Source organism: Hemiscyllium ocellatum, chromosome 10 (assembly GCF_020745735.1).
Source record: "Hemiscyllium ocellatum isolate sHemOce1 chromosome 10, sHemOce1.pat.X.cur, whole genome shotgun sequence".
In the NCBI taxonomy this organism is placed as follows: Eukaryota; Metazoa; Chordata; class Chondrichthyes; order Orectolobiformes; family Hemiscylliidae; genus Hemiscyllium; species Hemiscyllium ocellatum.
In genome coordinates this window covers 84,810,974-84,828,073 of record NC_083410.1, presented here as the reverse complement: position 1 = coordinate 84,828,073, position 17,100 = coordinate 84,810,974, and the positions used below count along the sequence as shown (strand labels likewise).

Here is a 17,100-nt window from a genome sequence, read left to right as displayed (position 1 = left end):
AAAAAAATTCTACCCAGTGTTTCTAATAGTACAGTGAAACTTTGTTTATATTTACAATTTGCTGTCACCTTCGTAACTTGATTCTTGCAGTTGCAAGGTTAGGTTTAGTGTTATAACCTGTGTTTCATAAATGCAAATTTGTTGTAACACGATTGATGGATTGGGGACGCTGTTTCTAAAGTGTGAACTTTAAAAACGTGTGTTGGCTTAATGTGATTACACCACCAAAACTTTAAGCGCTGTTTCTCTAAAGCACAATTTTTGTATAATGTGGGGTTGCTGAAGGATATAACCATTGCATCATAGAACTGACCATCATTGTTTTCTTTTATAAATTTAATACAATTATCTCCTGGAAAGAAAAAAATAATAGTATGGAAAATGCTATAAATACAGCAGGTCTGAAGGATGTCAATCAGGACTGGAACCTCAAAAGTTCATTTAGTCTCTTAATGGTATTAAATGCAATCAGACTCAAGTGGGTGGTACGGTGGCACATTGGTTAGCACTGTTGCCTCACAGCGCCAGAGACCTGGGTTCAATTCCTGCCTCAGGCGACTGACTGTGTGGAGTTTGCACATTCTCCCAGTGTCTGCGTGGATTTCCTCCGGGTGCTCCGGTTTCCTCCCACAGCACCAGGTGAATTGGCCATGCTAAATTGCCCGTAGTGTTAGGTGCAGGGTAAATGTAGGGGAATGGGTCTGGGTGGGTTGCGCTTCAGCGGGTCGGTATGGACTTGTTGGGTTGAAGGGCCTATTTCCACACTGTAAGTAATCTAATCTAATCTAATATTGTCTTCAGTCTAGGTCTGGCAAAGGATCTAAACCCACATTATTTTCTGTCTTCAAAGGTGACTGGCTTTGTGCAATTGCAGCATTTTCCAATTTTTGCTTTTCATGGGCTTCCTTTTCCTCCAATGTAGGACATTTCTATAAGTTGTGTTCATATCATATGAAGATTTGAATGAAGTAATATCCATTAAAGTGTGTAGTGGACAAAGAACTATATGTCATGCATTGCCAAGAGATATAGTTCCAAGTCCACTGCCAGCTTAAGTTACATGAAATCTTGATGTGCAATGGATTGCAATGGGTCTGATTTCTACGGGTCTGATTTCTACTTGATATTTTTGCAATGAACCACTTACTGGTACAATTCAAACCTGGCAAATTGCATCCTTCAGTTTATTTGCATTCATCAGTAAATCAACAGAAGGAGTCATTGATAGTGTTATGGTACAGCAACAACTTGCTCAATGCTGTTCAGTTTGGGTTCTGCCAGAATCTCTAGGCTCCAAAGTTTGTTAAAGCTTTGCTCTAACTAAAGACAAAAGAGCTAAGTTCAAAAGGTGAGAATGACAGCCCTTAATGTTCCAGCAACATTTGACTAAATGTGGCATCAAATGTCTCAGTAAAATTGAAGTAATAAGTATTAGGGAAGTCTTACCACTTACTGGAGCCAAATTTAGGAAGGTGTTTATTGTTGGGAATCAAACATCTCAGCTGCAAGAGTTTGTCAAGGCAGAGTCTTCACCCTAACCATCCTTCACAGCTTCTTCTATGACCTACCTCCTCCACAGTATCAGAAACGAATGTTGTTCGCTAATGACAATAGCGGGTTAATTGCATTTGTAACTCCTCATGTAGTGAAGCAGTCTTTGTCCAGGTGCTGCTGCATGTTGAATGTTCAGGCTTGGGTTGATAATGGCAAGTAATATAAGCACCACTCCAGATTTAAGCAATCTAACCACTTAGATATTCAATGGTATTACTGTCATTGAATCCACACCATCAATGTCCTGCAGGGGTCATCATTGACTAGAAACCTAACTGGACCAGCCGTGCAAATTCTCTGGCTACAAGAGTTGGTCAGAATCTGGGTATTCTGCAGTGAGTAACTTGCCTCCTGATTCAGCAAAGCCTTTCCACCATCCATGAGGCACAAGTCAGGAGCAAGATAAAATATTCCTCATGCTTACCTTGATGAATGTAGCTCTAACAATATTCAAGAGGGCCTGTTCAAGAACAAATGACGTTCCTGAATTGTACTTTGTCCACCATTTTACATATTGACTCTTTGCGCCGCCGATGCAAGATGGGTTGCAGTAATGCATCAAGGTTTCTTTGACAGCACATTCTAAAGTCACAATCTCTTCCATTTGACAAGGATGAGGCCATCAGGCACCTGGGAATTTCACGACTTGCAAGAAACACTCCAAATAGCAACTGCTTACTTGGAAGGATATTGTTGTTTCTTTAATTTTGCTAGGTAGATGTCCTAGAACTCCCTCCTGAACATCACTAAACGTGTACTTATCACAAATCTACAATGGTTCTTCAAGATGGCTGACCAGCATTTTCTTGGGCGAAATTGAAGATGAACAAGAAATGCTGCCATTGTTGGTGATAACCCATGAATCGTGTTCTAAATTCCTTTTGAGTGAATGAGACATTAAGCTGTGGTTATCCTGACAGATGTTGATGATCTGGCAATTTCAGTGAGAAAAGTGCACAGTTTCATCTTGTATTTCCAGCTAACATTCTTTCCTCACCTAGTGTGAATACACATTAATCACATCACTGCTATTAATAATACTGTATTGTGTGTGAAATGGTTGCTGCATATGGTTAAGAGCATACCAAAGTAGTACTACAAACTGATAGCAAATGTTTTTTTGACTGCATCATTGTGCTCCCTCATTTCAGTCATTGTAGGATTGTTAATGGAACTGTTTCTGCATCCTTTTCAGTACCACGTTTCAATGTTATTAGGGACTTAACTAAGAATCGATGTTTCCTGTGCTTTATATAATAATTGATTTATAAATTTGTTCAAATGTACATTGAACAGTACCCTAAAAGCTTATTGATATTTCTTTTCAAAACTTAAATACATCATGCTGATTAACTGTTTCGTTTTTGTGTTGCCACTGAACACTAGCAAAAGAAAATCTACATCCCATTCTGACAGCAATATCATCATGAATGCAATATAGACAATAGGTGCAGGAGTAGGCCATTCTGCCCTTCGAGCCTGCACCACCATTCAATATGATCATGGCTGATCATCCTTAATCAGTATCCTGTTCCTGCCGTATCTCCATAACCCTTGATTCCACAATCCTTGAGAGTTCTATTCACCTCTTTCTTAAATGTATCCAGAGACTGGGCCTCCACTGCCCTCTGGGGCAGAGCATTCCACACAGCCACCACTCTCTGGGTGAAGAAGTTTCTCCTCATCTCTGTCCTAAATGATCCACCCCGTATTTTTAAGCCGTGTCCTCTGGTTCGGCACTCACCCATCAGCGGGAACATGTTTCCTGCCTCCAGAGTGTCCAATCCTTTAATAATCTTATATGTCTCAATCAGATTGCCCCCCAGTCTTCTAAACTCAAGGGTATACAAGCCCAGTCGCAATAGCACTTTGTTGGTTTCAGAATCTTTCAGGAAATATCAATGCAAATACTCTTAGCACTCAATTAAAACAATAAACAGCATCCAGTCGTGATTGTTTGTGCTAACTAGCTTAAGAATTCGGGATTGCTGATTTGTGACACTGGTTTAGTTGTAGAATACAAAGGTGAATCTTTACAATTATTAGAATCCTTATTTGATGTACAGGTACTTCAAAAATGAGGTTTTTGACATTTGACATCAATTTTATTATGAACAAAATACAGTGGATTTATATTCTGAATAAAAACTGTGGCTTTCATGGTTTTAATTTTTTCTCTTATTTACATTTCCTTTTCTTTGTGTCACTCACTCCTCACTAGGTACGTTTCTTATGAAAACTGATTTATTTCCACCACCTCACCAATTGCTGTTTGCAAACTGTTTGAGCATGTTACTGGCGTAGGAGTGGAATCCTGTTCAAACACAAATCTGCATGACCTATTTCATACTTCCAGCAAGCACACTGGAGAGTGAGAACTGTGGCTTATTTTTGCCATTCTAAATTAAGCCAAAAGGCCAATTGGTGCTTCCAGGGCCAGTCTAGCTGATGGCATTGAACTCACCATTCACCAGGGCCTGGATGTTATATTAAGTCTGTATGCATCAGATACTCGGTACCTTCACCACCTGAAGTGGAGGATTTGAATGCAGAGCCAGACAAGGAGTGTTTGTGGGTAGGATACTCACCTTTCATTCCAAATGTCACTCCAGAGACCTCTATAAAATCTTTGCTGATGGTCCTGGGCAGTACTGAAGTTGTGCTGCACTGTTGGAGGTGCTTTCTGCTGAATCTAGAATTTGTCTGTCTTTTCTGCTAATGGAAGTTTTCAAATCCATCAGTATTTTGAAGATGGATAGAGGATTTATTTTTGGTTTTCCTGCCCAATATTTATCCCTCAATCACTCGTTAAAACCTAATATGTGGCAATTTATTTCAGTGTTCATCGCACTCAGCAGTGTGAAAATTGGCTACTGCATTCCCTGTATCATTATCCTTGTCATCACTTGGAACAGTTCAAAACAATCACTTAGTTCTGGTATGAAATCTAGTTGTGAGGTTGACAATTATGGAAGATGGAAAAAAGTACTTGGAAGAGGCATATGGTGCAAGTCATTTAGCATGAGATGTCTCATCAGCTTTGCTTGAAGCAACTTGTATTTTGGAGTTTGGCAGAGCATATCCTATACATTGCATAATCCATTGACTTGAAATACTTTGTTATCTTTATAAAAGTAATTTTCTTTTCATGTTTCAACATAAATCAGTCCCTTCCTTTCTTTCTTTCAACCTCTCTTTTTCTTTCTTTCTTTCTTTCTCTCTGCAGCTCAGCTAAGGGCAGAACATCCTAGTTACTTGCGGGGTGATAACTTCTTTCGATTCACTTGTTCAGACTGTGCGGAAGACGGGAAGGACCACTTTGAGAGACTGAAGCTCACATGGCAACAAGTACGTAATGTTGTTGAAACTGTGCTCAGTGCATAATATGTCATAGAGTCTTACAGTGCAGAGGTAGGCCCTTTGGCCCAATCTGGTCCATGCCAATGAAAATATCCATCCACTCTAACCCCATTTCCCTGCACTTGCACCATATCCTTCTGAACCTTTCCTATCTATGTATTTGTTCAAATACCTTTTAAATATTGTTAATGTATCCACCTCAACCACTTCTGCTAGCAGCTCATTTACATGTGCGTACCACCCTCTGTGTGAAAATAAAGTTGCCCCTCTGGTTCCCTTTTATTCTTTCCCCTCTAACCTTAAATCAATGCTCTCTAGTCCTCGATTTCCCAACCGTGGGAAAAAGACTGAGTGCATTCACCCGATCTATGCCTCTCATAATCTTATATGCTTCTATAAGATCCCCCCTCAGTCTCCTAGCCTGTCCAACCTGACCCTGTAACTCAGACTATTGACTCCTGGCAACATCCTTGTAAATTTCTTCTGCACTCTTTCCAGATTAATGACATCCTTCCAAGAGCAAGGTGACTAGAACTGAACATGATACTCCCAAGTGCAGCCTCATCAATGTCCTGTCCAACTGTAACATAACCGCAGCTACTATACTCCCTGCCCTGACTGATGAACATCAACATGCCAAAAGCCTCCTTTGCTACCCTGTCTATCTGTAATTCCACTTTCAGAGAACCATGCACCTGAACTCTAAGGTTCTTCTATTCCACTACACACCTAAAGGCCCTACCATTCACCATGAAATTCCTACCTTGATTTGACTTTCCAAATTGCAAGACCTCACACTTATCCATATTAAACTCCATTTGCCATTTCTCAGCCCACTTGCCTAGCTGATCAAGGTCCTGCTGCAGTTTCTGATAATCTTCCTCATCTGTCCATGATACCACCTATTTTAGTGTCATCTGCAAACTTACTAATCCTGCCTTGTAAGTTCTCATCCAAATCTTTGATATAGATAACAAACAGCAATGGGCCCAGCACCATCCCCTGAGGTACTCCACTCACAAGCATCCTTCCACTTTTATTGTCTGCTTCCTACCATCAAGCGAATTTTATATCCAATTTGCCAGTTTGCCCTCGATTCCACGCGATCTAACCTTCCAGAACAGCCTACCATGTTGAACCTTTACCAAAGGCCTTACTGAAATCCATATAGACTACCACCCTGCCTTTGTCAACTTTCCTGGTCACTTCTTCAAAGAATTCTCTCAAATTTGTGAGGCATGATCTCCCCACTCAAAACCATGCTAACTACTCCTAATCAAGCCCTGTCTTTCCAAATCGATGTGAATTATTACTCAGAATCTTCTCAAGTAACTTATCTATCAAGTTGTTAGGCTTACTGATCTATCGTTCCCAGGTTTTTCTTTGCAGCCCTTCTTGAAGAAGGGCAGAGCATTCACTACCCTCCAGTCTTCCGGGACCGCACCCGCGGATAATGATGGAGCAAAAATATCAGCTATGGCTCCCACAATTTCTTTTCTAGCGTCTTGCAATGTTCTTGAATATATTTGGTCAGGACCCGGAGATTTATCCACCTTCATACATTCTAATATGTCCAACACCACTTCTACTGTGATATGGATTGTCCCCAGGTTATCACCACTAACTTCCCCAAGTTCCCAAGTCTTCATGTCTTTCTCCATGGTAAACACGGAGCAGAAATATTCATTGAGGCCCCTTATGTATAAGCATGAAAGACAATCTAGGCACATGGGTATATGTCCTCAATAAAATCACTTGTTAATTTGCAAGTTAGGATCAAAACATGTTGGAATGAAAACTTGCACTTTGTCTCTATATCTTTGTCTGATGTTCTGTATTAGTTCTGATAGAATGCAGCTTTCAATAATGATCTAATTCAGTCATTGAACTACTAATAATATGGACTGCCTCATGTAGCCAGTTGGATTTGATGTATTTTAGGATCTTTGCTCACTGTTAGGGTAATCAAGAAGATTTATAGCTAAGCAGGGACTGCTTAATGCTTCTTTTCTATAAAATAGTGGCAAGGGAATGCCAGTAAAAGGGTCAGAACAACTGAACGTTGCCCTCTAAATTGGGCCTGTATTATCTTGACTGCAAAATTGTGCAGTGGTCTATTTGAGATGTTTGAAGTTTTGAAGACATTTGATTGGATGGATTTCAAGAAGCTGTTTCCACTGCTGGGGAGACCAAAAATGATGGGTGTAGTCTTAAAATTAGAGTTAGGCTATTCAGGAAGGAAACCAAAAAGGAAATTTTTTGGTGGTGGAGATCTGGAACTTTAAACCCCGTCAAAAATCAAAGAGCTGTGGATATGAGAGTAGTGGAAGCTTTGAAGATTCATATTTTTAGTAGAAACTGGGAAGAATATGGTGGGTAAAGAGAGTTGAGGTACTTGCCTCTTAATGAAAGTTGTGTAAGAAGTCAAATATTGACATTTGTGAAATTGTAGTATACATGGTAGCCTTGAACGCAAGTAATGATGCCATGGGATACTGGTAGCATTCCTTCACTCTCCATGGAGGATGTAAAACAGTCTCAGGCTAATTTCTCACTGTATCTAAGAATTTAGAGGGGAGAGGTCAAACGTATTGTGGTGAGTCCATAAATAACTGGTTGAAACTGATCTATCCAATTTCGTAATGTTTGTAGCAAACATTTGCTTTTATTTCAATATGTTGTAATTAAATTTAGGATCTTGAAGGAGAGCTATAAAAATTTACTTTTGGAGTCAGAAGGGTGGTAAGTTTCTAATATTGTAATTGTAATTTTCGTGATATCTATTTGCCAAACATCAAATGGACTTCTTGCCTGTTTGTCTTGTCAGATCAATGTACAGGGTTTCTAAAGCTGCTTAACAAAGTTAATTGTCCTTGCCCATATCATTTCTCTCCAGCTCAAATCAACTTTCAGTGTATTTAATTTGCCAATATTTCTCAAGTTTTGCAAAAGATGGTGTACATTGTTATCAAAAACATAGAATAGTACAGCACAGTACAGGCTCTGCGGCCCTCGATGTTGTGCCAGCCTTTTATCCTACTCTAAGATCAAACTAACCTACATACCCTTCATTGTACTATCTTCCTTGCGCCTATCCAAGAGTCGCTTAAATGTCCCTGACTCTACTACCAGTACTGGCAGTGAATTCCACGCACCCACCCCTCTGTATGTAAAGAATCTTACCTCTGACATCTCCTCTAAACCTTCCTTCAGTTACAGCCCAACTATATCAGTTCACATGCTCAGCAATCCCCGTATCCACAACCATTCCTGTTGAGCCTTCGCTCCTCCTATTCATGAGGTAAGTCTTTAAGAGAGAAATTTACCTTCCCAGTAACCCACTGGTTCCTGCTCTCGCCACTCCCCACTGCTGCAAAATCAAATCAAATTTATGTTTCATCAATGCATGTGAAAGAAAAGTAGCTCCTCAATTTGAGAAATATCCTTTGCACTAGCAAGCATTAGCCTCTTTTTTTTTCAAACTATAGTTTTTCCTTTAAACCCTGTAGTCAGAAGATTGTTGCTTCAAGACTCTCACCCAAGATTTAGCACATAAATGTATGCTGGCTGCCCAGTGTAGCTGGATGATACTGCACTGTCAAAGAGACCTTCAATTGATAACAACCACCACCCTCCCTCAGCTGTTGAGACTGCACTCCTCTGTATTGAACGCCACCTGTAAGAAGCAATGAGAATGTTCTCTGGATGGGGCACTTTAGTGTGCATCAGCGACATTGCCATTGATAAATTTCTCAAAAGCGTAGGGAACATAAGAAAAACAATAATAATAGGGAGGTGACAGCCTGGTAGTATAATGTCAGGACTGTTAATCCAGAGACCCAGATAATGTTCAGGGCAAGGGTTGGAATCCAGCATTGGCAGATGGTGGAATTTGAATTCAGTAAAAAGAATTCTGGAATTAAGATGATGAAGACCATGAAACCATTCTCAATTGTGGGAAAACCCCATCTGGATCACTAATACCCTTTTGGGGAAGGAAACTACCATTCTTATGTGGTCTAGCCATCATGTGACTCCAGACCCATGGCAATGTGGTTGACTCTTAACTAGGTAAAAACAATGACTGCAGATGCAGCTGCATTCCTGACGAAGGGCTCTTGCCCGAAACATCGATTTTATTGCTCCTCGGATGCTGCCTGAACTGCTGTGCTTTTCCAGCACCACTAATCCAGGTTGACTCTTATCTGCCCTCTGTACAACTAGGAGTGGGCCAGCAATGCCCTCATCCCACGAATGAATTAGAAAAGTCCAGAAGGAAGTGTTTTACAAAATCAAAAGGTGGGAGGACCACTATTGGCTGCGTACTGAGCGGTGTATCTGTTTGTGGACAGTGATGGAGGAACCAAAAAGAAATAAGAAACTACTTGACCTTATCCTTATTAATATATAGTCACAGTTGCATCTGCCTTCACCAGTGTGGGTAGAATTATTCACTGCATTGTTTTTATGGAGACGATGTCCTGTCTTTACACAGATTATATCCTTCATTCCATTGAGTTGCGTGGCACTATTACCACACTAAATGAGATCGATTGTGACCAGATCCAGCAATTTGAAACGAGGCATCGATGAGACGCAACAACAGAATTGTATTCGACAACAATCTGTAACCTCATGGACTGGGAGATAACATCACTCTACTATTTTCCATCAAGTCGAGGAATAAACCCTGATTCAATGGTGACTGCAGAAGGGACAATGAAGAGTGCAAAACCAGGCATATTTGAAAATGAGATGTTAACCTGGTGAAGCTGCAAACCAGAATTACTTGGATGCCAAATAGCGGAAGCTTTAAACATTGGAGTTAAGAAATTTCACAAACAATTATCGTATCAAAGCTCAGCTGTCTTGCCACATCCGGACCTGAATGATGGTGGAGAATCAAATGACTAACATCTAGAGTGAGCTTCGCAAATATTCCCATCTTTAATGATACAGAAATTAAGTGTGTCAACACAAAAGACCGCACTGAAATACTTGTAACCATCTTGAAACAGAAGTGCTGAGTGGATGATCCCTCTTGGTTTTTGAGGCCCCTAACATCACAGATACTAATCTTCTGCCATCTTGATTTGCTTTAAGTGATATAAAGTAATGGTTGAAGGCCCTAGATACTGGAAAGGCGATGGAACCTGATGACAACCTGGCAATAGTCCTGAAAGCTTGTACACCGGAACACTGGCACCTACCACTAATGAGAAAATTGTCCAGTTGTGTTCTCCTGTCCATGAAATCCTCTCCTCCAAATCCAACAAGGCTAGTTACCCTCTCATTAGTTTCCTCATTATCATCTTCGAGTAAAAAGTGAGGTCTGCAGATGCTGGAGATCAGAGCTGAAAATGTGTTGCTGGTTAAAGCACAGCAGGTCAGGCAGCATCCAAGGAACAGGAAATTCGACGTTTCGGGCATCGAATTTCCTGTTCCTTGGATGCTGCCTGACCTGCTGTGCTTTAACCAGCAACACATTTTCAGCTCCTCATTATCATCAGCAAGGTAATGGAAAGGGTCTTGATAGTGCTATCATTTAACTGTCAATAGTTTGTTCCCTGAGTTTTCTTAAAAATTTGCCCATAGGATGTGATCATTACTAGCTAGCCCAGTTTTTATGGCCCATCTCTAATTGCTGTGGAGATGTTGCTGTACAGCTAATGCCCTTGGACCCTGTACTGTTCTGTTAGGAACTGAGTTCTAGGCTTTGGAACCAGCAACAGTGAAGGAATGGTAATTATACTGTGGTTTGGAGGAGAGTTTTCAAGATGCACTGATGCTCACTTTAGATAATGTCAGGGCCACTCAGCTTCTTTCTTCTTTATCCTTAGTCTAAAAATGGACAAAAGAGGTGAACCTGAGGTGAGATGACAGTGACTGCCTTTGATGTCAGTAGCAGTTGACCAAGTGTGACATCAATATGTTTTTGCAAAATTGAAGTCAATGGGAATAAGTGGAAAACTCTACAGCTTGGAATCATACCTAGTACAAAGAAGGATGGTTATAGTTGTTGAAGAAAGGACCGCAGATGCTGGAGATCAAAGTTGAGAGTTTGGTGCTGGAAAAGCACAGCAGATCAGGCAGCATCCAAGGAGTAGGAGAATTGACGTTTCAGGCATAAGCCCTTAAATAGGACATAGTTGTTGGAGGCCATTCATCTTAGCCCCAGGAAATGGCTGCTATATAGAATTATGGTCAGTGATAATTTCACATGAGTGCGGTAGCATTCTTATACCTCAGGCACAGGAGCAACCTGCACCGATATGCGATAAGACATTGGCAATATTCAGGCTTGGGCTGATAAGTGGCAAGTCACATTCAAACCAGACAATTGCCAGACAATAACAATGCTCTACAAGACAAGATCCCAAGGTTGTGAAAATTATATAAAAGTGAGTCTTTCTTTTTCCCATAGGCTGCTAAGTGGAGTAAAATGTGAATTAAGCTTGTTCCTCTGGATTTTTCAGGTTGTGATGTTGGCCATGTACAATCTATCATTGGAAGGAACTGGTCGCCAAGGTTACTTTCGCTGGAAGGAAGATATTTGTGCTTTTATTGACAAACACTGGGCCTTCTTATTGGGAAGCAGGTAAAATAGGTGCACCACATAGGTATGGATTCAACCAAAAAAAATTGTAATTCTCATGCAGTATTGTGACAGTTGAGTTTATCACAATATTAGCCTGTGCTATCCTTACTTATTGTTTTATGAAGCAGTTTTTAATAGCTGTGCTCACCAACTAGAGAATAGTGGTGAGATGGGACAAATCTATAAACTGTGACTGGTACTGCTTTAATTTCCCTTTGACGCACTAGTAAAATGTTAATTTTTGCCGTGTTATCGGCTGTTCATCAAACAGGTTATTTTGGCATTTATATAAGTTTTGTACCATACTTGCCAGCTCGGCATGACTGAGAATTAAATGTTTAAAAGAGAGGATGATGTCGTAGATGTTAGAAATGATTATTGCAAATTAAAGTAAAAGTTATGTTTGTAAGCATGTTCTGTTCAACGTCAGGAAGAAAGGTAATGCATTTCCCTTCAGGAACCATAATAATCTTGTTAATTGTTGGAAAACCTTGAGATTTTTTTTTCTAAATCTCCCATGAATGTCTAAGCACAGCATCAATTACTTCCCTATAGGTTTGAACTCTTAATTCTGTTTGTGTTTTGGATTGAAGGAGCAATGGCCAGTGTGTGAAATATTTCATACCTTACTCCTTTGAGTCATAGTCTACTGATATTGCATCTAGCCCTTTCCATCTGTATGTCTGCCTTGTACGCTACTCAGCCTCTTGCTCTACTATTACACACCATACTATCATGCATTTTTTTCCTATGTTGTCCAATCTACTGTTACCTTCCTCCATCCATACTCACTCATGTTTTGTGCCACCTCCTTCACTATCTGACTGGAAATTTGGAGCATATGGACTTTGCCTCCCTAACTCTTTTCTTTGCCCACCCAGCACCACCTTTCAGTTATTTATTGTTATTTTGAAATCGCTGTCTTGCCCTTTTGTATCGTCTTTTACTTCTCATTCATTTCACAATCTTCCTGCTCATTGCCTGTTCCCTGGTCTATTCCTGAGCCTTCCTCCTTCCCCTGTCTTCATTCACCTATCCTGTTATGTCCATCTCTCCCTACCAGGCGAACCACAGAGGATTAAAAAAAACACACTTACCTCTAAACCTAAATGGTGATTAGACGTGTTTTTTTTTGCAAATTGTAAATAGATGACAGCCATAGAGAGGAAGTAATTGAACTGGAGACTCTTAATCATGCAAAGAGGAAGCAGTGGAATAGGGGTCTCTTGAAGGTACTCCAATCAGAGTCAGATTGAAAGCAGATAGGGATGAGAAAACAGACAAGCTTAGACAAAATGGAATTGAGATCCAGATAAGAAATTAGACATTGAGGCAGATATATTGTCAGTTAGTGACCTGATAGTATAATTGAAATTCATCACATTCATTAACATCCATCCAATAGCAGCTGAAATGTTTTATAGACAAATGTACTATGTTTCATTTGGAAGGAAGAAACTAGAGGATGTAAATGAAAACTGATTCATAAGATGTTTGGAAAGGTAGAGAATTGACCAAGGCTGATGACTGTATAAATTCCTATTCAAAATGCAGTCTCTGTATTGTTATCAGGAAATTAATTTCTCTAAAATAAAACAAAGAACTGCAATTGCTGAAACTCTGAAGTTAAAACAGAAAGTGTAAGAAACTCAGCAGGTCTGACAGCATCTGTAGACTGAAAAACAGACTTATGTCAGAACTGAAGGCAGCCAGAAAAGGGTTATATTTCTTGAAGGGATGGCATGGAGACAGTGCCAAGAGAGCAGAAAGGAGAGGCAAACAAACGGGATTGCTGATGATAAGCCAAGAGGGAGATAATGGTGAGTATGGTTCTAACAAGAAGCGTGAATAGTTGAAAATGGGTTGACTGGGCTGGGAGCAACCTGTACAAAACAGGACCTGGATGTGGGAGTAGGTAACAAAGGTTACTTTTTGAGGAGGGCGTTCACATTCTGAAATTGTTAAACTCCATGCTGAGTCCATGAAGGCTGTAAATTATCCAGGTGAACATGATGTATTGTTCCTCCAGCTTCTGTTGAGCTTCAGTGGAGCACTGCTGCAGGCCTGAGAGTAGCAGGTCGGGGTCGTTTTTTATGGACTGTAGGTGTTTCGCAAATTGGTCACCTCGTCTGTGTTTCATCTGTCCAATTTAAAGGAGGCCACATTTGTATTTGGGAATCGCTTCACCTTTCTGTCATAACTAGATGCATACACCTGAATGTGATTTTTGAGATGATCAAGATTGTGCTGGTGAGAAATATTAACTTTCCTATGTTTAGGGACCAGATATTTATTTGGGTTTAATTGTTGTTGTCATATACAATGATTCGTCCAATTTTGACAAAGAAAATCTCTGAATGTACATATCCTCCCATTTCACAGTTATAGAATGGTGGCTGTCTTTGTAACATTCACTACCTGAATGGCTATGGCTTTCTAGTTGAAAAAAGATTGCAGAAAACAGGACAAACTTTAGAAAATAGGTAAAATTTGGGTGTTTAAAAAGAGAAATCAGTATTATATGGTCATAACATTTTGGTAGAGTATATATGCATAGTAATTGAAGAATGTAAAGATATAGTAATAATTCCAGCATGCCGAAATATCTTTGGATAGTAACATTAACTACAAGTCACAGTGTCAGCCCTGGGCTGAGTGATAGCATTCTTGACTGAGTCAGAAGATTTTAGTTTGAAACCCCAATCCAAAGCATATCATTTATGTTGAGACTTTTAGTGCATTATTTTGGGCATTGCCATCTTTCTGATGAGACATTAAATTGAAGGTATGTCTGCCTTCTCAGGTAAGTGCTGAAAATCACGTGGCACTATTTTAAAGGACCAGACTATTTCTTACCAAATGTTCTGGCCAATATTTATAACTGCTGTCATTACAACAGATGATCTGAACATTATCATACTGCTGTTATTGGGAACTTGCTGTATACAAATTGACTCTTGTATTTCTTACATTAGGATACTGCCTATGCTTCAAGAAAGTGTTTAATTAATTGTAAAGAGGTTTGGAATATCCTGCAATTATGAAAGGGGCAATATAAATGCAACTCTTTCTCTCTTTCACTTTAGCCGTATTTGTACTCATCATGTTTTAGGAAAAAGACTTCAACCTGGTGGAGCACTGTGGCAGGCTGCCTGTCTGTGGGAAGCCCCATGTATTTCCGATCGGGTGCTCAGCAGTTTGGCGAACCAGGCTGGTGGAAACTGGTCCATAACAAGCCTCCTGTCATGAGGCCAGAAGGAGAGAGGCCATCGAGCACAACACTGAAGGCAAGAGGTGAGCTGGTATGATTAGATGCAAGATGTTTGTAATGGCAGAATTTTGAAGGAAGGGGGAATCACGATGTATCTCTAATATTTTGATGACTGGTTGATAGACACATCAGATACATGGAAATATTTGCCAGCCACATTGTAGACAATAAAGTGAATAATAACCTGATAAACTTGCATATAGTTCTTTATAAAGCAGCGAGTGTTGAACTGGGGATCTTGTGTTCTGATTGTTAAGCTTCAGGACTTGGTGAATTAAACGTGGGTTTAGTTCTGATAAGGTCTCATCTCTTTTTTTAAATTATATTTCAGCACCAGCACAAAGAATAAAAAATCATTGAAAATTATCAGGCCTTAGACATCTGTTTGGGAGCCTACCAAAAGTATGTTCTGAGAATATTTGAATTGTAATCTAGAGCTCAGCAACCTGTTTGACATGTTTAAAATTGGGGTAACTTTCTTTGCCCTATTTATTTCTGGATGACTGTAGCAAAATTGGTTCAAATGGGACAGAAAGGTCCCTATTTTACTTGTCTATTTTAAACCCTTGGGTGTTTTCTCTAATCACTAAAACCCTTGATGTGGGGCACAATGTGTTTTTTTTAAATTAAAAACACTGGGCACTTCATAGTAATCAGTTAGCCCTTTGTATGTCATGTGATGTTGTTTTGGGGTTGCTTTGTGACTATCTGGCAAAACTACTTTTGCCCAGTTGCCAAGGGAGGACTTTGTGCAATAATTCTTCATCTAAATGGCTTCTTTTGGTTGTGTTCATTTGTAAAACAACAGTAGTACACCCATTTACTCTACATTCCTCATAACAGATCTGTCCATAACTTTGAACTTTGTCATATATTAGCAAGTTTGTTTTTAGTTTTCTTGGGATCTTTCCCAAAGTGTTATTTTCAAATTTTCTAATTTATTTATAATTTTCAATGTGATTTATCTAGTAATGACAAATCAAGTAGGAGCAGCCATCATCTATGAGGCTTAAGTTGTAGGACAGAGTGTAAGCTCTTGCCTCGAAGCTGGCTTAAGGAAGTCTGGGGAGCTAAGTGGATTTTTCTCCCTGTCTTAATACATTATTGTTTGTCAAATTTTTATTGTAGGCGAATCCTGTGCACGAATCCATGTTTAAAGTTCTGATTTTATTTTTGTACTCATATGTGCTATGTTTGGGTCTTTTTCCCAATTCTGTTTAGCGATTCACTTGCTTTTTGGGATAGAATTGGATTGGGATTTTGTATTCTATTCAGACCAGACACATTTGTTGCATTTATCATTTTCTGAGACCTAGATGGGAAGCTTGCTCAATTGTGGTGGTTATGGTGTTGATAAAAATGTCTGACTCTCTCATTTTCATTTTCTTTGGGGGTTGCTATATTTCCTTCTCTTTGTGTTTCTATCTCTTTTGCTAATCTTTCTTTCTTACTCTACTTTTGTCATTACCCCCATTTTTGTGTTACTTCCCATGTATTTCACTGTCATGCTTTCTGTTTGATTTTGCCTCTTGTTTTCTTCTATTATCTGCCAGCTCATCTGTCCCTTTCTCTCTGCTACTCTTTTGTTGTAACTTATTACCTCCCAACATTCTGTGCTATTCAACTATACTTCTGTTGTTCTCCCTTTTATGATTTTCTGTCTACTTTCACTTTCGGATTTTAATTGTTACTCTCGTGCAAAATATTTTTTACTCTCATTTTATTAGTCACTCTTGTACCTTTCCAAATCTTATTCTTGGTTAGTGTGTTTTCCTTTGTCATCCATGCTTGTGTTAGACTGTGAATTCTACTTCCCTTGTTGTCACAGCATTGTTTTTTGCCTCTAATGGTCATTCCACTTTATAATCTTTTGCTTTTGATAGTTTTACTAAACTCAGCTCCTTTTTGTTGTTTCGTGCAAGATGTCTCTGTGACCCCAGACCCTCCCACCAGCACTTCAGTAAATGTTCTATTCACATGATTGAAAACATAAATGGAAATTGTGTGTAATTGAAGTTACAGCAAAACTTTGACCAAAAACCAAGCTTGCAGGTGGATTAGGTAGCTATTGCTCAAAGTCATTATGCACAGTCTTTTTTTCCCAGCAGAAGATAGTTGCTTGTAGCTGAAACTGGATACTCAGCTGTCATGTTTCACTTTCTTTTGACTCAGCAGATCAATCCTTACTCAACAGGAGTAGTTTGGGCTGTTTAGCAGTTTGTGATCACTAACGCAATTAAATACCTCAAGGAAATGTTTTAAGCAAAGAGTAGACTGTTCTGGGATTATATACTAATAAGTTCTTTTAAATCAATAC

At 39.5% G+C, this 17,100-nt stretch overlaps 1 protein-coding gene across 2 annotated transcripts in view; it reads left to right on the top strand.

Annotated features, from left to right (window-relative positions):
* The window catches only part of kat14 (lysine acetyltransferase 14), a 43,932-nt gene that overhangs the window by 5,330 nt on the left and 21,502 nt on the right, over positions 1-17,100 (top strand). Inside the window, exons 2-4 of one of the 2 annotated variants that reach the window (XM_060831678.1) lie at positions 4,781-4,902; positions 11,391-11,512; positions 14,625-14,806. In XM_060831678.1, the coding sequence (XP_060687661.1) occupies positions 4,781-4,902; positions 11,391-11,512; positions 14,625-14,806 (426 nt within the window). The remainder of the gene's footprint in view (positions 1-4,780; positions 4,903-11,390; positions 11,513-14,624; positions 14,807-17,100) is intronic. The other variant, XM_060831679.1, reaches the window with a different exon arrangement.